Source organism: Thunnus maccoyii, chromosome 8 (assembly GCF_910596095.1).
Source record: "Thunnus maccoyii chromosome 8, fThuMac1.1, whole genome shotgun sequence".
Taxonomy (NCBI): domain Eukaryota; kingdom Metazoa; phylum Chordata; class Actinopteri; order Scombriformes; family Scombridae; genus Thunnus; species Thunnus maccoyii.
In genome coordinates this window covers 8,804,420-8,826,937 of record NC_056540.1, presented here as the reverse complement: position 1 = coordinate 8,826,937, position 22,518 = coordinate 8,804,420, and the positions used below count along the sequence as shown (strand labels likewise).

Below are 22,518 nucleotides of genomic sequence, written 5' to 3'. Positions count from 1 at the left end.
AATATTTACACAATGAGATTTTTGATAAATAATCATCAGTAATGTGGATATAATGACTAAGTAGGTGAAGGCAAATAATAGAACAGTCTGGTAAGTTCAGAAAATTACATAACTTTACAGTAATGAAGCCTTTAAAACCAGGAAAAGACAACACGATATTAAAATATCCAAAATCTAAGACAATATCTAGTCTCATATCATGATACTGATATAATATCAATATATTGCCCAGCCCTAGCTGTGTTGCAATTATGTTTTCCATCCACAGTAAGCCCCAGCTGTCGTCAAGGCCAGAGCCCCATTTTTCCCTGCTGCCGTCACCATGGAAACCACCTTTTGGAGTGGGCTGGCTGAGTATAGAGATGCTTGCATGTAGGCTCAAAGTCAGCCTCTGTAGGTAGATGTATCAGCCCACAGATCTGTCTGTATTTCCTGGTTCCTGGTGGTTACTACTTGTAGCTGTCGACACGTCAGATTTCCACACACGCACTTCGTCGTCCAGCGCTAAAGTGTGTTTCCATGTGTGTGTGTGTGTGTGTGTGTGTGTGTGTGTGTGTGTGTGTGCGTCTTCGTGAGTGCTGCGGGCCTGTCTCGGTGGATTACAATCCTTCTCTCTTGTTTAAACAACCTGGGAGATCTAAGCTGTAACTGTGGACTTTTCTCCACTCCTCCTCTGACAACCAGAGACCCTCAAGAAAAAATACACAGGGTTGTGGGTTGAGACTGTAATTTTCTCAATTACTTTTGCTGTATTACCTCATGCATGCTTAGTCCTGCTGTAAGTGAGAAGAGCGAGACCTCATCGTGAGTGTTGGAAGTTTCCTTACCCTTTGCCCTCTTTCTTCAAAATCCCCCACACATGATTCACTCTGGATCTGTCTCTCAACATTTCATCCAGGTTTAAAGGATAATTCCAGTTTATTACTACTCGTTATATAAACATTGTTCTCACTTAAGTAATTGATGAGATCTGGGAACACAACGACATTGCCACAAAGACAAAGAAGCATGAGCTGTCAGACGGGTTGTAAACAAGCTAACTGGTAAGCTTAATTATCTAAACCGCTTTATTTGGCAGTAAAACTGCAAGTAAACACCCCCAAAATGTCTCATTGTACAAGAAAACTGTGTGCACACACATCTATGGTAAGTGGGGTGGGTCAAAGTTGAACCAGAAAGTTGGTCTTTAAACTGTGATGGATGTTTGGGTAATAATTCTACTGTCTACAAATAAGTTTGACCCAACCTTAGAGTTTCTTTAAAAAATGTTTGATCGCCCCATTGGACATCTTTTTAGTAATTCAATGTTTCGTGATCTCAATAATTAACTTACAATGTTATTGCCATTAATATAAAACATGGCCAAAACTATGGCAGTAAAACACAAGTTGTAATAAACCAGAATTATCATTCAATCTTGAAAATACAGGACATACACATACGCACATACTCTAATGTAATAAGCCTTTCAAAACTTCCTGCACTGACAGGGTCAAACTTTCGTACCAATATGATTACAAGCAGAGCTGCAGCAGTCGTCATGGGCTGTTTACCATGTGGATCAGGTTCCTGATAGGCTTTTGATGAGATTTTGCAAGAAAATGCAGTTTGGTGAAATGACTGAACTCATTTTGTTACAGACATTCAAACAATTCCTCAGAAACATGGACACACACTGACTTTGTCTCCCGCTGTGTGTGTGTGTGTGTGTGTATGTGTGTGTGATCAGATGCTCTCAATAACTCAAAACTAATTTCTCATCGGGTCCCATGTTGCACTGGTGACGTGGAAGCCTATATATGTGAACATTTATGGGTTTTTGATTCTGTTTACATAAACACCTGATATTTATGCAGATTGGCTATTCACATGGGAGCTTTTAATCCCATATCTGATGACCATACAGCAGAGTCAAGCACATTTCTGCTTGAACTCTAACTTCCCTTTAGATCTCAACTTCAATGGGCTGGATTAACATCTGACAAAAAGACTTGCTGCGCTTGATTGCATATTTCATGTGCAGTAAAACTGTTTATGACTCATAGCGGTGCTTTTTTCGGTTTCTGCAGAAATCAGATTACACAAATATTTTTACTACAAATCATCACTATACCAGTATAACAGAAACGCCCTATAATGTGATACAATCCAATATAAAAGTCCTGCAATAAATAATCCCTTTCGTGAAGTTTACAATATACAGTTTTTGTTGAGCCAGAGAGTGCAACTTTCTGGTCACTTTTGAGGCTGCACTTTATAATATTCTTAGCCAATTTTAGTCAGTTTGTCTGTTAATTCACCGCCTGGGTCCACACTGAAATATCTCAACAAGTATTGGATGGATTACTATAAAATTTGTTACAGATATTCAAAGTCCCCAGAGGATCAATCTTAACAACCTTGGTGATCCCCTAATTTTTCTTGACATGTACCAGATGGATTGGCACTATTTTTTACAGATAATCATGGTTCCCAGAGGATGTGTCCTACTGACTTTGGTGAGCCAGACGTTTCCTCCAGTGTCACCATGATATTTAAATGTTTTGTTTTGTGTGGTACATCTTGACATGAAATTTGCCAGTTATTCAAGGTCCTTAGTAGAGATGTGCAGAGAGCCCAGTATTTGTATTTGTATCTATAATTGTTGAGGCAGCAAAATTATTTGTATTTGTATTTGAATAAAAGTGGAAGGAGGCTTAAAAATCCTGTTTTTGTTTTTATTACATGTTTATTTTCAGAAAATGAAACATTTACAATAAGTGTTCATGAATAAACTACCTCATGAAGGAGGTCCCCACACTGGGTCTCTAACTGGAGTCTCCCAGGTCATAGATGACTGCACTGACTACTGAGCTAAATAACACAGAGACAGCACACTGTGTAATGTGTAGAGAAGAACTTCAAAGGTGATTCTTGCTTTGCCCTATTCATTTATTGCCTATTTTTTACAACCTAACTTTGGAGAAAGGAGAAAGGGAATAACAGGTTATGGAGGGTCCCTTGGGAGCACTTTGTGTGTGTCAGTAGTTCAGCTTTATCTCTGGGGAACAACCCCAACTCTGGGAGTGATGTCCAAATTAGGAAATGTGTGTCATGTAGCAGGTGGATGTGACTCCCCTCGTTGAGACCTGCTGATAGACGTAACAGCGGAGCAGAGGACAGAGACTAAATATTCATAAAAACCCACTATTTGTGCTATGCTGAATAACGTATTTGTATTCTTCAGGCACACCCCTAGTCCCTAGAAGATACATTCAAATTACATGTAATTTTAACTTACTTTTGACTTTTGATGACCAAATACCTGTGAAAGTGACAACACTCTCATCAGCCTCAGCTGTACTTTTTATTGCTAATTAGCAAATTTTAGGATGCTAACATACTAAACTACTTGCTAAAAGTCAGCATGTTAGCATCGTCATTGTTAGCCGATTAGCATACTGATGTTAGAATTGACCTCTAAGGACCTCTGTGCATTAGCATTAGCATTAGCTAACATTAGCTACGTACAAATTTGCTAATGTGAGGAAAACATACAGTACCTATATCAGCCAATAGATACACTTAATGTCATATTTGACCAAAGAGGCAAAACCTTAAACATGCTTTATTATCCTGCAAAAGGTTTATTGACTATACACACAATTTCATGGCCCAAGCTGCTCTGAGCCGGCATGTTGTAAACAACCTTTGAAGGCACTGGAGAAAGTGATGTTGTTTAGTTAAAAGCAGTTTTACAAGGTCTCCACCTCCCTGCCAGTTGTAAGACCACCGGCTCTGGATGTTGCAGGGCTAAAAGCAAATGGACTAATTAACCATCTGATATGAGAGAGTAGGCCACGACTCACAGATAATTACTTTCATCTGCCTTATTTATGCAGTGTGTACGAGGACAGGCCAACAATGAGATAGTATGTGTAATGTTCCTGGAAGTGGACCAGCACAGTGCCATGCTGATTAAAAACTGCAGTATTTCAGTCTCATGATGTCGTGTGTTGTCGTGTACAGTATGTTCAGAGCTGCAGACTGAAGAATGTGTAGATTGTTGTCCTTTATATGCATTCAGCTGCACATTCGGGACATGGGTCCCTCGCATTCTGGTCTTTACAAGTCCTGTAAGGCTCTTTTATCCTGCTCACGGTTTCCAATTGAATGAACATTATACTCCTTTTGGCTCAAACACTGAACACAATCAATGGTTCTTCCAGCTTGTACTGACCCAGTTTTTTTTTTTACCACGAATCAGTCCCAGCCCAACAGTATGTGAGACTATGTCATAAAATATAGGGGCTACACTCTCCAACAGTGAGGGGAACATGGGACCCCTCCAAAGAATCCACTTCCTTCCAACTTTAATCCCCCTGATGTTTCATTCCTCCACTCCTAAATGCCCCGTGACGATGGCCCTGTGAAATGCAACTATGTGGCGGAAATGTGTCATTTCTCACGTTGTCAGCGTTGATCAGAGTATCAGCAGATACAGAGACGGCCTGGCAGGGAGACCCTTGCCTTTGTGCCTCTGTGAGGCTAAACTAAACACTAGAAGAAAAAAAGTCTCCAAGCCGGTCGCCTCAGCTTATAAAACAACGTTTTCTCACGCCTAAAACAGCTGATGTCATGACTGAGCCGTAGCCAAGTTTAAAGTGAACTGTGCACTATAAATGGATGAAGAGAAATGGCTTTCTCCTTCGGTTATTGCTTCTCGACTTGGAATCTCTAAACAGTACAGGACTGCGAGGAGCCATGGACATTTTTGTGCATGCTTACACTGTGTAACAAATTCCTGTGTGAGGTCCTGTCTGTGTGTTTGTGCCCTGTATATGGACTATGTCAAAGCTGATAAAGACGAGTGCACATCAACACGCTCTCCTCGGCTCTGTTGTCAAGTTGATGATACTCTGCGATGCCAGTCAGACAGGATTTTCTGTTTGCTCAATGAGAAGTTCAGTATAACCGTGACAATGGGTTAAAGCTTTCGTTTTGTGAAAAAAAAAGTCAGTTCTTGTGTGGGGAAAAGTTGGAGTTTGTGGTCTTAAATTAGAATATATTATTTTGATGATGTGTTCTTGTTCTGAGGAGATGAGTTTGTTTTTTTGCAACATCTGTTTAACTTCCCAGAGTATTGGGTTTCTCCTCTGAACAACTAATCTCACAGGAGATGGTTGAGCTAGTGGCAAAATAGAGCAATTATGTGATTGGTCTTTGATTACAGAGCATTTCCCACTCATTTGTCAGATGAGTTTGCCATTTGGAGGGTCAGACCTTGTGGGATTATTCTGACAGCCTCTTCTTGGCTATATGACACTCTTTGGAGAGATACATTTGGGATATGAAAGACGTCTTTGTTGGAGAATGTTATGAATCCCTTTTGGCAAAATACAATTATTTGATCTGATATCGTTAAAATGGCTCTGTCATTTGAAGAATATAGCACATCTTTACATTGCAAGCTTTCGTTTTTTTAGCACCTTATTTGAACATTTTAGTTTTTTTACTACCACAATTCTCTATCTCTCCCTGTTCGTTGCCTGTCTTTCCATCTCCCCAGCTGTGCTGAGTTGTGTGTGACAGACTCCAGCTCTGTCGCCCCTTCCCTCTTCCAACCCCCTCCTTCTCCTTCTCTCTTAAACCCTAGATCCCCTCCTCTCCTCCCAGCTTCCCAGCCTAATTGAAGCCAGAACCTGGGAAAATCCTGCAGGTAGGACAGGGATCGAGGGTGGAAAATAAACCAGATCCCGAGCGCCACAAATTCCATCACGCAGTCTCACTTCCTCCGAGGCACCAGAGCCTGGGCAGCGTGCGCTCGACACCTCGTGCATGCTTGCACAGAACACTCTTTAATATATAACTCACACACACACACTTAAGGATGGACAGTTTTTACTGTGAACACTTAGAGAAGTTAATCTTATACACACATAGTTAGTCATATAACTACAACAGATACATTTCCAGCTCGTATACAGCAGTGACATATTAACATACAGACGGCTATAAAATAAAGCGACACTTCAAATACTCTTTGAAATATGTGAACAAACACGGTGATATGTGTGTAATAATGACAGTATGGAAGCTGCTTCATAACCGGGCCAGCATGCGGTGGCCTCGTCCTACAGGCTGTGCTTACAATCAGACTAATAGACACCATGGGTGTCAGACTAGGCCTGCTGTTTTGTAAACTTACACTTGCTAACCTAGCCATTATGCTCGCCCCAGTCAAAGAGGCTGACTTCTGTTTGATGTTATTTACTGAGGGGTTTTGAAGCGTTATTTAATATACCCCCTCAGGGCCTTCGTCCTCTCACCCTCCTAGTTTTTATGTGTGTGAAGTACGACTGCTCTGGAAGCGAGGAGGAGGAAGGAGGGCTGTTATGCCGCTATATTTGTGAGCAGGGATAAGCCATGAGAGTTCTTTAAATGAAGTGTGACACCTGGTGTAAACCTCTGAGGAGCTGCAGGGCGTTTGTGCGGCCAGAGTCGGGATCCCTGTTAGAGCACCACACGCATGTTATCCTTTCGTTTTCAGGAGCCTTCTGACTTCATCCTAAGTTTAGGATTTGAGGAATTATGAAGAGTTATGGTTCCTTAACTTTAGGAATCCGACTACGAGATACCACCCCCCGCACCTCCACATACACACTCACACACCCCTCTCCCACCCCAGCTTTCTCCCCTGCTGGCAGGGAGGTCAGACAGAGCATGTGAGGGCCCTTTTCCTCCCAATTAGTCTGCCTGCTAATGAGGCCCAACCATCCCTTCTACCACTGCCACCCATTCCTCCTTACCTCCATACCTCCACCTCTCCCTCCCTCAGCCTTGAGGCCCAAGTCGGGGTTGCCTCCCTCTCTACCCACTCCGCTTCTGCTCCCACCCCACTACCACCCCACTGGGTGTAATTATCACGCAGCCGGCTTATAAAAACCCTGCTGCACAAGCCAGGCGCCTGGCTTGCTACAACACACAGTATTTCTACCTGTGAGTGTGTTTCTGGAGATCTCTTCATTCTCTCAGTCTAATATTGCTTCAGCTGATTCTTTACTTACATTTTGTTGAACTGTCGTGGAGCAGAGATATGAACAGCTGAGTCTTCCTGCTGTGGTTTCTGATCTGATCCACATATTCTGGGCTTGTTGTCACTGGGCACAGTCACATGTTGCTGTGTAACAGGATCCCCCCCAAAGAGGTCAGGGGTCACACTTCCTGTTTCCTGTCTGTGCTAGGTCATCAGAGGGTCTCCCTGTGAGGGTCAGAGACCTCCTCTGTTCCTCCTCTGCCTTTTGTTTGGGGCGGCGGTGCTCTGGGGGGCACTGCAGAGTTGAGGCTCCTCTCTGGACCTGTCAAAGTGTTAACACTCCCTAACTTTATCATTCCCTCACATGCTCCCTGGCTTTTTCATCTTGCCAGCCCCCCCATACCCTGTCAGCTCGTGGCGGTTCCTTTCCTCTGCATCTGTCTCAGTTTTTCTTGCATTCTCTGCCTCTTGTCAAGCCATTCTTTCTGTGTCTCTGTTAACTACAAGCTAAGCTAGCCGACGGCAGTACAGCTGCTTGTAGGCCCACAGCCCGCTGAAGCTTGTGCAAACACAGGCCTCTCCACCCTTTACTATCCGCTTACCCAACCGAGCATCCGCTGGCTCCCGGTAGGTGTGATCATGGGACAGGCAGTGACAGTCTGCTGATATCGAAATGGAGGGTTTCTTAGCAACACATGACTCTGGGAACCGCGGCGATAACGTGTAAAGCAGACGAGCAGCAGACAAAAAGAGATTGTCTGAGGGACGTAATCTGATTTAGCAACCAGCGTCCTGTGCAGGAATGAGACTTTTTAAACTATTAAACCCCATGCAGACAATCAGGCACATTCACAGACATTAGTCAAGATTTTCATTTGGTTAGCCTCAAAAAAAGATTGAAAATTGTTGTCATACCAGATATATTTAATACAAGGGCAGTTAACCCTCTGCATTCATGCTCCGCCTTGATCTGAGCTGCGTATGTCTGAATAAACAGAGAGGACACTGTGTTTTATTCCTCCAGAAGATGAAATGGCAACAATTTATCACTCTTTAATGTATATAGAGGGATTAGGAGTTTCGTTAGCTTTTAAAGATTATCTACCAGTGGAACAAAGTCCCTGCCAACAAAATCTAAACATCCATTCAGGTTTCAGTCCAAACTAGAGAAATCTGGAAATAGCCTTATGGGCTTACTCAGAAAGGTGGAGTGGACACACGCCCAGTTTAACGCAGGACTGGAGAGCTCTTTTTTTCCCCCTCTGTGTGTTCTGTTCCAACTGGAATTAACATCAGGAAATTAATCTTGTCTGCATTAACTGTCTGAAGCTGAGCTCCCGTTGCGTGACATACTTGACCGCGGACAGATAGAGGAAGACGAGGGGGGGGGAGGGACGAAAAAACAGAGAAGAATGAGAGAGCATAGATCCCCCTCCTCTTTACATTTCAGATTCAATAAAAGTTGAGTAATGAGTCGGGGAAAGCGGGTGGGACTGCAGGGCAGGGTCTGTCGTCCGAAACGCCGCTCTGCCTGTCAGCGTGCTGAGGAGCTTTCCATGACTCACTCTGTGGAAAGTGCCTCCTGTCATTCCTCTGTCTGACTCTCTCTCTATCTCTCTCGCTCTCTCCCATGGTGTCTGTCATTCATTCCCAGTCTCCTGCTTTTTCTCCTGGCTCTGTGCTCCAAACAGCACGTCTGCAAACTTGATACAAGCGCAGCAGCTCAGTGTACATGTGGGGATTAGGTGTAAGGAAAGTCCATTTCCTTCATTTATCAAGAAAAATAGGCCCCACTGAAAGGTCATGTGTTTGATTTGTCTAACATAGTGACCCGGGCATTGGCTCCTACACTGCTTTAAAAATATACAATCTACTTTACAATATGTTTTTGGTTTTTCATGAGCTCTTAGCAAAATAGGACCCAATTAAACCTCAAAGACTAATGAATATAAGAATAAGAATAATGTCAGAAGTTTGAATGCACTTTATTTGAGACCATAAAAAGACAAAGACAACTTTGTACCACATGAGAACCAATTTCTTCATCACTATTAAAGTTAAAGGCCTAGTCTGGTTTATTACAACTGGGGTCTTATTTGCACTGTTTTGGTCGTCATTCCTATTGGTAATAAAACATTGTACTCACCAAGTTAATTGCTCAGATCTGGGAACAAAACAACATTACAAAAAAGAAATCAGATGGGGCAAGAACACAAGAGGTCAGACGATCAAACTTATTTGGAAGCTTATTTGTTACTCCCTCTTCACCTGCCTCAGCAAAACATCCCTGGATCGTTTACAAGTGGTCCAAAATGCTGCTGCTAAACTCTTGATCAGGTCCTCCAAAAGGTCTTATGTGACACAGATTGTGATTGCTCTTCACTGGCTCCCCATCAAATTCAGAATCCAATTCACAGTTCACAATTCACACCTATAGAGCTCTGCATTGTCAGGCACCTGCCCACATTAGAGATCTACTGCAGCCGTACTGTATGTCACCAGCAGGTCTCTGAGATCCTCTGATCAGGGTTTGCTGGTTGATCCAAGAACGAGCTTTAAAACTAAAGCAGACTGCGCTTTTGAGGTTGTGGCTCCTAAACTTGGGAACTCTTTCCCACTGGATTTATGATCTGGTGACTTTGTGGACTCTTTTAAAGAGTAGTTCAAGACCCATTTGTTTAGACTTGCCTTTGTGTAATTTTTGTATTTTCTATTCATTCTTCAGTTCAGTTTTTTATCTGTATGTATGTTTTTGCTTTATCTCCTCTGTGAAGCGCTTTGTGATGTCTCTGCTCTTGAAAGGTGTTATATAAATAAAGTTACCCACTTACTTATTTACATCCATCACAGTGTACAGACTAACTTCCCAGTTCAACATTGACCTAAAATACTTACTGTAGTTGTGCTCACACACAGTTTTTCTGTACAATGAGGGATTACCACTGACATTTCAGGTGTACCCACTTTTGGTTTTTACTTACAAATAAAGTAATTTAGATAATCTGATTAAACTTTTTCACGGTCTGTCTAACTGTTTGTCTTTTTCCTTGTTCCATTTGGACTTTGTTGTTGCAATACTGACGTGTTCCAAGTTCTCAGCATTTGCTTTGGTTTGTACGATGTTATCGTAACCTATAGAAATGATAGCCAAAACAAAAAAATAAAAAACAAGTCATGACAAATCACAAGTATCCTTTAAATCTGCAGATTTCTTGGGGGAGCACAACAAGCTGTAAACACAACACTGTCATGTTGTCACAGTGTAAAGTTGTATTAATATTAAGTCTAATATTCACTCTCCTTTTAGTTCTGTTTTGTTTTCAACTCCTGAGAAAAAACATCTGTCTCTGTAGCTGCTAAATGCTTCACTATGTTCACACTAGCTTGTTACTAATTTTGTCTGTCTGCTGGGCAGATAGCGTATGGGTAGGTTTTAACCTTTTCAGCAGCTAGAAACAATGTTGATGAGAGCGATTAGACCAAAATAGTATTTTATGAGCTGTAAAACCAAAACAATGAGCTAAAAGACACTAAAAAGGCCAAATGAGATGAGGAGAACTGCAGAGTGGGGTGATTGTTTTGTGGCTTTGTCACTACAAGCATCAACTTTTACATGACACATTTTTTTCATTGTTAATATAAAAACATTGATTACAGCGACTTTAAGGCGGTATGATTAGAAACCCAAAAATCAGTCAGCAAATCAGGAAGCCTCCAACTCAAAGCAAATATAGAAAACATCAACATTAGATGGTGAAATCAGGGCTTTTGTATTTGAGCGTATGGTAAGCAGCCTGTTTGGGAACTTAAGCCTCAAGTTCTGTAGATTAGATTTGTAGACAAGATGTGTTGAGGCATTGATAGAAACATTCAGAGCAGCAGATTCCGTCTGGGCCGAGTCATGAGCAGCTTGTCCAGACAAGTCCTCTGCGTGGAGAGGAGGACATAACACAGGGCCTGATCCCAATCACACACTGACAAGAAGCCCCTTTTTTCTATACACTTTCTGTCTTCATTACTCATTCGCTCTCAGTTTCACTCCAACATCACTCATTCACTTCAACACGACCTATATTAATACCAGGATTTTACAGGCTTATCTTTAAATTTACCCTTTTTCCCTGTGATTTATGGTCAAAGAACAATCAGGATCATAATCCCAGCTCATGTAAAAAAACAAAAAAAAACCACAGCTGATGAGCAGTGAGTGCAGGTTGATTCCTATCAGCACAGGTCAACCAGTGGCTGGGCTCTGAGGCTCAGTCGCAGCTGTCGTGTCGAACACTGACCCTGTGTGGAGTTCATGTCATGTGTGGGAGGCAGTGACAGACTTGCGGTTTCTGTGTCTCTGTCTGGGCTGGCCTGCATTGAGCAATGCACCACATGTTTGGGCTTTGTGTGCAGCCTTTGAGCCCGTGTTTCCTTGGTGTGACTTGTGCTTTTGTGTTAAAGGGAGGTGAACCCTGTGGCCTGCGGGATGCCTATAGCCGCGCTGATTACATGTTCTGTGTGTCCAGCTGTCTGTCGAAGCCAGCTCCCAGTGCAACTTACACAAGAACTCAGAAGAGAGAAAAGAAGAGCGAGAGCGCCAGATTTCCTCTCTTAATGGGAAACATACTGAGCATTTCTCAAAAAAATGTCTTTTTTATTTGTTTCCTCCCTGCTTCCTTTTGCTTTGGGTTTTTTGTTTAATTGCAGAAGATTCCAGCCCAGAGCAACTTGAGGTTTCTCCCTCTTGTGGTAAATCTGGAGGCTCTTGTCGGATCACGCTGTGGCTTGGCCATGCCAAAAGCGCAGCGTCACTTTCGACACAAACATACATCCCACCCCTCCCCGCTACCACAGCCGTGGCAGAGGCAGGCAGCCAGTGGGAAGAAGCCACAGCGCCCTGCCACAGAAGCTCAGAGAGAGTTACTGCCCTGCCACCCCTCTATGGAGAAGGGCACTGCTCGGTGCCATGGCTCATTTGGGCCACTGCTATCATTCTTCTTTAATTCCTGAAAACCCCATTTTTACTCTCATCTGCTCTTCATCTGCTGCTATTCATAGCTGGTATGTTCTTATTCCTACTTCCCTCACATGTGTGGCTGAAATTTGAATTCCAAAATGTTCATATGCTGCTGTGTTTTTTCTGTGAACATCAGTATACAGTGAGTCAGAGGACAGCATGTCTGTTTATATGTTGAGGAGCGTCGGTGTGTATGCTGGCAGGTGGTGAGCTACACATGGCAGTGTTCACACAGATTCAGGGCACAACAGTTGCTGTCAATGTTTTTCCCTTCGCTCCACATAACCTTTTTTTAGGTTTTGTTCTAAAATACCCCTGAACCACATCTTTCTCCCCCTGCTTTACAAGTGTTTGTTTGCCTTTTAATTGGTTTGCTAGGCTCCCCTCCCCTCCCCTCCCCTCCCAAAGTCCAACTGAGTTGCCAGGATACAAACCATGAGAAGGAATTTCAGGACCTCAGTAAATCTGCAGAGGACTCCGGCAAATGCAGGCAAACACGATTCTGTCTTTAACAAAGCCGTTCAGTACATTAAACGCCCATTCATCACGGGGAGAGTTTGTTTCTTGGAGATAACAGGGTGTTTTAATGTGACACCTGAGGGCTCTTGCTCTCTCTCAACAGGTGGCGCTTTTGCTAGGCGGCCTCAAACAGAAGTCAAAATGTTCCTATAGATCAGCCGTCCAGTCTGTGAGGTACTGTTTGTCCATCCCTCGGTCTAAGTGACCAGGCTTTTAGAAATGTTGTGGTCATCGGTCGTGTATGGCCTCAATGTTGGGAAATGAATGGAGGTTTGTTGGGCAGCCATGCTGGGAACAAGGTGATGTGTGTTCCCTCTCTACACTTTAGAGTTTATGTCACTTGTAAAACCCAGATCGACTGGTTTGTATATGCAGGCGAAGGGAACAGGGTTGTTTATCTTCTGACTGACGTAATTCTGTGATTAGCTCTGGGTTTTATACCTCCGCTCTCCCTCTCTCGCTCACACACACACATACACAGTCTGATCCCAGGCAGACGTCGCAGCTGACCTGAGACAAGGCCCATATGAACTCAATTTTCTCCCATAGACAGCCAAAACAACTAAAACAACAACAAAAAAATGCATGCTGACGTATGCAGATAGGAAGGAAATCAATAAAAAACAAACAAGGAGGCAGAGCGGTGAGATGAAAGGGGGCTCGGAGGGCAGGCGGCTGGAATTTAGCACATCTGTTACCTTGGCAGGGCTCTCAATCATGTGTGATGTTGTGGAGTCTGAAAGATGGTCAGAGACCAGCCGTGTAGGTCGTCTCCAAGCTCGCTCACATGTTTTTCACCAGTAGATACGAGACAAGAACGTTTTTTTTTTCTCTCTTGTTTCTATGTTGCTTATTATTGCTTCAGTTCATTTATAGCATCACAAGAAAAAGTTTCCTCTTTCAAGTTGTAACGTTTCACTCAATTTTTGTAATTAAATGTATAAACTTTGCTATTTCCTCCCTTTTATATTTGGTTAAGAGGGAATTCAAAGATTTTTAATGAAATTATTTTACAGCTCTTGGACATTTCTGTATTATTTATGAGTTGATTAGTTTGCCGCAGATCTCAATAAACACATCTGGTATGTGTTGCTCAACTTATTATGAGCTTCTGTAAATCACTTGGGAAAATATCTGAGTTGAACAACAACTGCTTTTATAGCCCAGAGGCCAAACTGCATTGAGATTCTGTTGCAAAGATCTTATTTGTGTTAAAAATCCTCTATGTCTGCTTGTTTTAGATCCTCTGCTGCATGTTAGATACAGTATAATCCGAGCATAACAAACATTAACATGAATCCCTCTTCATCTTTCATCCAGCTTTCTCATTTTAGATCTTGAGGCCTTGATGTCCGCTTGCGCAGAGCATGTTATGTGGTGTTATTGTATCCCTGTTGCCCTGGGACAACCACTCAAGACAATGATGTTTGCCAGTAACAACACGATCTTACCGGTCTGCTCGCCCCACTGTTTCTTTTTCTACCAGTAAATTACATGGAGCCACAGCCACAGTCCTTTGAATGAATTACGTTTGGACAAAAATAACAAAACTGGGACAGATAACCAAACTGTTTTCCCGCCTGGTGATTATAATTAGAGTTTGGTAAATACCAGCGTATTTAGATTTCACTGACTTTTTGTCTGGAATTCCCCCCATACTGTTATAATCATACATTGCACGCTCAGATCAAGAGACATCCCTTATTTATTTTCACAGCTTTGTTAAGCCATTAATGCACAGGCACATTCCGGCCGCAGAATGATTCATGGAGAGGCTGAGGAGGGTGGACTGTTTTTTAACATCATTACCTTTAACCACTTCCTGTTTGTTCCACAGCTGCTGCGGCTTGTGACGGTATCTGAGAAGCGCTGGAGAGCCCGGTCGCGTGGAGGTGGAGGAGGAGGAGGAGTGGATGGGTGGAGCGACGAAGGGGAAGAGGGATTCGAGAGCGGTGACTGTGACGATGAAGATGAGTGCACCGGAGTGTCCGGGCTGGGGCCGCCCCCGAGACGCAAACGGTTACGCATCTTTGCAGGTTAGAAGCACCGACCTCATATCCACACTGGATCTCAAAATTAACTTTAACTGCAACTTCTTTGGCTTCAAATGAGGTGCTGCATCCACATTGATAACTTGAAATTACCTTAAATTGGATTTATGAGACAGTCTGTGAAAAAATGTCAGACACAAGCTATTAAGTTGTTTACGTTTAAGCCTGCTAACCAAATTAGAGCGATTTACTTTAAAACTGGTAAGTGCGTGAAAAGGTTTGGCTTTTTCTGCAGTGAGTCACAGCAATCACAGTCCAAACACAGGCAGTGGGCACAGCAGAGAGGTGTTTACATGACTACTGTACATGTTGACACCACCATGACACTATGCAGCGGGAGACGTGAGACTTCCTCAGGTAGCCGCTTCACCTCGACCCCTTGACCTCCCCAGCCGTCAATCCCTTGAAAACGTCAGACGTGCTCTCCGAAAACCAAACAAAGAACAAATGAGGCTACAAACTGTTCGAAGAAAAGAAACCAAACAGAAAAAGAGGAAGAAAACAGCCAGGGAGCAGGAACAAGGGGGTTCGATACGCCGACACAAAGCCAGCGCAGCTGAGCAAACACGGCTGTGGGAGTAGTCCTCCTGTCGGGGATGTTGTGGCAGAGATTTGGGTTCGCCGGGCAGGGAGCGGGAGCAGGAACCCAGGGTTAACACAGGAATCCTGCAGGGCCATCACTTCCAGCAGGCTGGGCCGTGAGAGTCTGATGCCCTCTCTTACACGCTCCTGTTAGCCTGACTGTACAGTTCTGCTTCAATACACAGTCATTATACTGTCTCCTCTTTTCTACAAGCTGCTGAGGGTTGACACAGTGGGAAATTAAAGCTCCCTTTATAGTCTGACCTCCATCTCAATCTGAGTGTCCTCTCAATGTTCCCTCATCTGTGCTGTGAATTATGTGAGAGTGTGTGTGTCTGTGTGTGTGTGTGTGTGTGTCTGCAGGCTCATATACGCCTGTTTGTACCTGTTTGTACATGAGCCAGTAATGTTTACAGACCTTGGAGAGTCCCTGCTCATTGGCAGATACACAGATAGCTGCTGATAGCCTGTGATGACCCAGCAAAATGCTGACCTAGCATGGCCGTTCAACCCATTTTGGTCAAACAGGGGACTGGGGTTCAAAGGTCAACCTACAGAGCATGAGGCCTAATGGGCTGGCTGTCTGTGCTCTGGTGCTCTGAGATGGACGAGGCAGATCTGGTTTCACAAAGCGTAGAGTGTGTGGCACAGCGCGCGCACACACATGGAAAGGTGAGAGAAACCACAACAACAAGGTGCAGACAGTACAGAGGCAGCACTGAGAGACCCCCACTCAGCCCGGCTGTCAACCTGCTGACGACACAGAGGATGTTCCCAAACGTGCGTAATGATTGATCTGTCCTCAGTCAATCCCAGCACAGACTCCATAACCTTCTGATCACTAATTCCACACACACACACACACACACACACACACACACACTTCCCCTCCCGACCAATCAAACCTCACACCACACATTCCCCAGAGCATTCCAGGCCAGTGGAGCTATTCCAGGACAGAGACCCCTACCCCCACCCCCCCTTCAAAGCCAGACTAACAGCCAGGCGCACCAGAGTCACAGATCTCTCTGTACTGTGACCTCTCTGGTGATGTGTCAGTTAATGCTATCACTTGTGACATGGGCCTGCAGAATTAATTTGAGGATATACATTTTTTTACATAAAACTGCTTCATCTTATTAGAAAAGGGAATTGTAGTATTCTGGCACTGAGTCCAGTTTTGTTGGCTTAAAACGACCTGCATCAAATCTTGTAGACCACAGTTACACCAGCTATAATCAACTGAAACTTCACACATGTGATAAGGTTAAAAAAATCACATGGAAAGGCAGTGATAATGGTCAGATGATCAAATGATTTGTCTTTAGTCACTTGATGCGCTACATTCACTATATGCACATTTTCAGCTATGTGTCTTTATTACACAATTAAAACTATAGATTATATAGTTACAGGTTGAATAGTCACCAAATACCCAGTGTATTCACACATAGACAATCTTAAGAAGAAACTTCTCACTTGAGAGAAATAAATCCAAAATCATTTCAATATGTGTACCTGTATGTGCATAATTGTCTTGGTCAGCAGTGTATGTGCCTGTACCTTATTATACCAGTAATCTATGTACCATGTGACTGTCTTTCGCTCATGATGAGGGCTCACCTGTGATTCTGTGCTTTCATGCACACCTGGCCTCGAACTGTACGGCCTCTGTAAGAAACAAAGAACCCGCCACCATCTCCACCAAAACCTGCTCGCAGATTTATCTCAAAGCCTCTCTTCATTCCCTCGTCTACACTTCATTTTTTCTCCCGCTGTCACTTCAGATTTCTACTGAGCTGTTTTCAGAAATATAGCTTCACAAAACACTTACAAATATTGAGTAATTTACTGCATAAAAAGTGAAAACCTGCCAGTGAACTGAATTATTTCCAGCTGAGTTTTAGCTCTTGATGTTTTTTGAAACAAATGCAGCAAAACAAAGTAAATCACTACACTAGTCTCAAGGTAATGTCTCTTGACATGCCTTTGCTCTTGAAACAAAATGATTCACACTGAGAAAAAGTGGAATTAATCCACAGAAATGTCTCTTTTTATAACAGGAGTGGACCACTCAATTCTAAACCACTTATAAAGATGGCTATTTGAGAGTCTAAGACTAACTGCTAGACTAAATAACTTGTTAAAATGGGTTTTTGATGCAGTTTGGAAACTGTCAGCAGAAAGCCAACAGTTGGTGGGCTCTGCCACGGCTGAGCAGCCCAGAGCTCTGCCTTGTGTGATTTCTTGCTGAGCTGGATGGGCCTTTGCTGTGCGCTGTACCTCGCCATGCTCAGCAGGAGCCGTGTGAATAGACCTCTTGTTATGTTCCAGCGCTCAGACGTTCGGTCACTGTAAGCACCCCGAAGGAAAGCTGTTCTTTTGGAAGCTCTTGAGCATTTTATCAGCGCCAGGGGTTAACAAAATACAAAGTGGAAATATTCCTGTAATGTGAAACATGCGGCTTACGATGAGAGGCTGGGCTGGGCTCACCTTTCAGGTCTGCTACAATTTTTGTGGCTAGAACAAAGGAGTGAGTAAAAGAAAGAAGAAGGTGATGAAAGAATGCAGCGAAAGAACAGATAGAGACAAAAACACCTTTGATAACTCTAAAGGTTGATACACGGGGAAACCTAAACATTCTTTACTCTGTATGTGGGTGGAATTAACAGCCGTGCGTGCTGCCAGTACGAGAACCTGGCATGTTAATTAACTGCAGCTGTGACCCCTGACCCTCGGCACCTGATAGGTGAGTCACACGGCGCCGGTCCTCCACAGTAGTGTTTGCCACATGTCTTCATCAAAGCAGCCATAATCCAGACACTGTTGACATTAGCTCCGGCGGCTCAGGATGCATCCACCATATATGCCGTTTCCCCCTCGTTTAAGCTCCATATAGTTTCATAGACCTGATTATCTGAGCTACTGTGCTCATGAATGTCCTCCCAGTTAACGTGTCTTCCACATGTGCTTGCCAGGTAGAGGGCCCGCGTGCCACAGGTTAGCGTGAGACACAAGGAGACAGGCTCAGACGATGCAGATGTGTGAGGAGGAGCGCAGGTGCTCGGGTGGAGGGATGGATGGGGGGATCTGGGTGCCCACATGGTCTGAGTCTTCCATGGTTTTCATCAGCAAGCAGAGCTGGATCGTGCTGAGGCACAAAAACATGCGGACTTAACCAACGTATCTCTGTCACTGTCAGGACTGAATAATCTACTGTTTGGATACAATAAAAGGCAACGGGTGATACAGTTGAGTCCATTTTTCATTTAAAATGCCAACAGATCCAGAGATCAGAGTGGAGTCACATGACTTGGACACAAGTCTGACATGATGTATAAGTTTATTTAGTTGAGCTCTACTTTACTTAATGACCCCAACTACTTGAAAAGATTTTTATTTACAAGCAAAAAGCAAAAAGAATTGTTTATTATACAGATGATATTGATGATTAGGCTTGTCAAGAGCTTTTGGCACTTAGACTCTACAGGGAGATTTTGTAATCGAGGGACATCAGTCCTGAGCAGCAGCAGCAGCAGCAGCAGCAAGATAAATCCACCCACCGAGTCCAGACACTGGTGGTGGTGGCTGATAAGTTCTGCTGAGGATGATAAGGCTGATGAGGTTGATGAAGTGATGCACTGATGAATCTGCGATGGGGAGGTGGTGGGGCGCACAAATCAGCAGCCTGAAAGCACTAAGGCAGAGAGGGAGAAAACATTTAAAAAGACAGCCGCAAGATGATAAACTGACAATGAAGGTGTGTCACTGTGCTATTGGTTCGATGTGACCAGCTGATGTGAACAGCTGACATCTCAATTGATGGCCCCGGGCAATGATAGCAAGGGAATTAAGAGTGAGCATGCGTGAGGGAGGGATGGGAATGACAGATGGTTTGAGAAATAAAACTACAGACTTGGGCGTGCAAAAGATCTTCCTGACTGAACTTTGGCTAAAGCTCCATGACAACTGAAAATAACAGCCAGAAACATTACAGTCGAGACAGAAATCCAAAACATCTCCAACACTAAGAGCTTTGTTGTGATTGCTTATATTGTCTTTTCAGTACAAAGAGAATTTACCAAATGTATATGTTATTCCAACCGTTGATCCTCGGTGTTGCTATGAAACAGCAGAATTATGATTTTCTGAGAAAGTAGCAAACAGATAAAAGAACAGATGCTGTGTTTAAGGCAAACTGTAGCCGTACACAGCTACAAATCAAAATCTTCCTTCCAAAAACCGACAAAGTGATCATGCTTTGGACTGAAATCTGTTTATTTTCAAGAAGATTAATGATGAACTTCAAGCAATGACTGTTTTCCAGAATTTATGATTATGGACTAAAAGCATGGGGTAGAGGAGGTGTGGCAGGGTTGATGGGTGGTGGTGTAGAGGCTGATAATCTGTAACACACTGGAAGTGTTCTGACCCGATGTTCTCCACCTCCATCCCTCCTTGAGCTTATAAACAACCTCTGAGATCAACCTGAATGTACATTCAGCCAATCCTCCTCCTTCTCCACCTCCTCCACGCCCCTCACAAAAATAATGAAGCTTGCCACCATCTGTGTAAACAGGCTTGGCTAGTGTGAGCAGCAGACTCTCTCTCTCTCTCTCCGTCTCTCCTTCTTGCAGCCACAAGGCTCTGTGTGTCCCCAGTTCTGGAGCAGAGCGTGGTGGCAGTGGAGGGAAAGATGGGAGAGGAGAGGGGGAAAAGAGGGAGGAGAGGAACAGGGGGATGAAGTTACCCTCTCATTGGACCCTTGTTGGTCTTCCGCCATGGAGCTTTCTCAAATCAATCCAGGGATAAAACCCTTAAGATTAGCCAGAAGGCAGGAAGAAGAGCCCTGGTTTTAATTTCTGTGGATACAAGCACACAGAGCCGACCGGGTTCTCATCATCTACATGAGGGGGGCCCACCAGCGTTTGATTCATTTTGTAGGCCTATGCATTTTTCTGTGTTTGTGTGTGCCTCTCGGAAAAGCGTTTGTTTGCTCAAGAGCTTTATTTACATTCACAGGCACTTTTGGACGCACTAAATTGATTCCAGGCCCGTTCCTGGGTCGTGTCCATCAGCTCAGCCACAGTCCACAAACACTCTGCACACAGCGGGACCATTCTCGAGGCCCGCTGCTCCACTGCTGGCCGCCGCAGTGACACACAGCAGCCATTTTGTGGGAATGTCTTAAAAGCCTGGTTGAGGATTTGGGTGGTTTGCATTCTACATGTTAACCCTCTGCTCTCACCTTCGTCCTCCTAAATTCTCCCTCTATCCATATGGCCTTCTGTCTCTTCCTCCCTCCAGCCGGCTAACACTCTGTTTTTCCAGCCCATTCTTGAAAGTAACTCAACGATGCAGTGAACATTGCAGGAGTCCTGCTGTGGATAGACTCTGAGCTGCTGGAGGAAACCACAGGATAACCACTAAAAAGGGCTTGGATAGATAGTGAAAGTGCTCAACAGGAGCTCTCTGTGTGTACAGTCAGACCAGCCAAATTGTCACTCTTGGCCAAATATCTAGTCTGCCTTTCCATGACAGGAATGTAGGGAGAATTCTGCATGTTTGTTGGCAGGGACACTTGCACAACAAACACATGTCTCAATCTGCCAGCAACAGTTCCTCCTCTGGACTGGCTGTTGGACCTAGGAGGAGAAATGTAAACAGATCTGTGTGGGATGTCAGCTTCCCTCATTATTATAAGATAAAGATAGTATACTGAGAATGTGTTCCCTGACCAGTGCGTCCCCCAAGCCGTACTCGAGAGCTGACCCACCGGTCATCAGCTTTGCTCCGTGCACGGCCTCTCCTGCCTCTCTGCCTCTTTCTCTCACTCTGATAAGAACCACCATTGTCCATTCCTCCAGAAGCAGCCCAAACTGGCGCTCCCTGTCAACCTCTGACCCTCCGTCAGCACCGACCTCCAAGCTGCCGAGGGTTACAGGCCTTCTCTGTAAGCGGCAGAGCTCCCCACCCTGAACGAGCCCCATTGCCCTCAGCACAGAATCAACTCTTTGTATGTTTGATTTGTTATGGTTTTTACCTCTCTCACTCGCTCGCACACTTTCCGCCCTCACAGCTCTGGCGCTACCAGGAATTCTCGGTTAAAATTTACACCTCTGTTTCGAGCTTTTATTTCTCTTCAAGCTCCCTCTCTTTCTCCTTTCTACAATCATATTAGCTGTTACTGGAAGCGAGGACTATAAATACATCGGAGTAAATCTAATTTGTACGGCGCAGGGAGAGGCCAATGGGTGCAACACGCTGGTCATCCCCTCACTGACACCACCTCCCTTCCCGGACTATGTTAATTAATAGGTGTTGACTTGCGTTTGTCCCACAAAGCCACAATTTAGAAAGCGTCTGGGAGATTTTTGGTCTCCCCTTTTTGACAGCTGGGAGTATTCCTTTCTTATCAGAGCAAACCCATGCATGCAGTATTCAATTTTAGAGTCATCCCACCATCTGTCTCTCCTTTCCCCACCTAAATGTTCTCATTATGTTTTCTGTCTTGCAAAATTTCCCTTTTTCTCCCAACTCCCTTTTATTACTTTTGCACCTTTCCTTTTTAAACTTTCCTAAACTCCATTACCTCTGTTTATGTCCTGTCTTCTGTGGCATCACGTCTCCCTGTCTTACTCTCTTGCCCTCTGCGTGGGAGGGTCCCTCAGCCTAGAATAACAGTGAGTGTTGTGGAGGTTGTGAGGCCAGAGCAGCTCAGAGAGCGGTGCTGTTGCAAAGGCCGGGGCAGGGCCTCCTCTGGGCGTCCCGTTTGTCTTGGCCCGACATTCCCAGCCTCTCCGAGCGCCCCTGTGGTCGGCCTGTGGGTGTGGAGGCAGACGGTCACATTCCCGCCAGCCCATGGACAGAAGCATCCCGCGCCGCTCCCTCAGTTCCTTCCCAGCTCTCAATCAGCAATGTCCCGAGACAAACAACCCTGACCAAGTCAGAGATGTAACAGACCAGACCTTTTGCACAACAAGCCAATAATCACAGTCCAGCTCCTTATCTGTTACCCTCTACCAGATAAGACGTAGTCAATCAATTCAGCAGCTCCTATCATGTTATTACAGGAGCATTGTCTTTGTGTGTTTCCAGCTGTAAGGGTGGCTCCTAAAAAAGGATTGCACACACACACACATAAGCACACATGTCCTTTCAATTTCTAAATTTGCTGAGTGTAATATCTAAGTGAATAGTTTGCTCTGTGGAGATGAGATGAGTGATAAAATATTTGCTTTACCTCGGAAACCATAATATCTTTTAAGCTGTTGAATCTTGAAAACCTAGATCAAATTTGACCAGCTTAGGTGTGTTATGTGCACACAGCGTCTGCCAATGTA

General features: G+C 44.1%; 1 protein-coding gene across 1 annotated transcript in view; it reads left to right on the top strand.

The window, feature by feature from the left end:
* Positions 1-22,518, top strand: part of gpc3 (glypican 3) — a 113,722-nt gene that overhangs the window by 84,004 nt on the left and 7,200 nt on the right. The window contains exon 7 of the mRNA XM_042419898.1: positions 14,380-14,578. Within this exon, the coding sequence (XP_042275832.1) occupies positions 14,380-14,578 (199 nt within the window). The remainder of the gene's footprint in view (positions 1-14,379; positions 14,579-22,518) is intronic.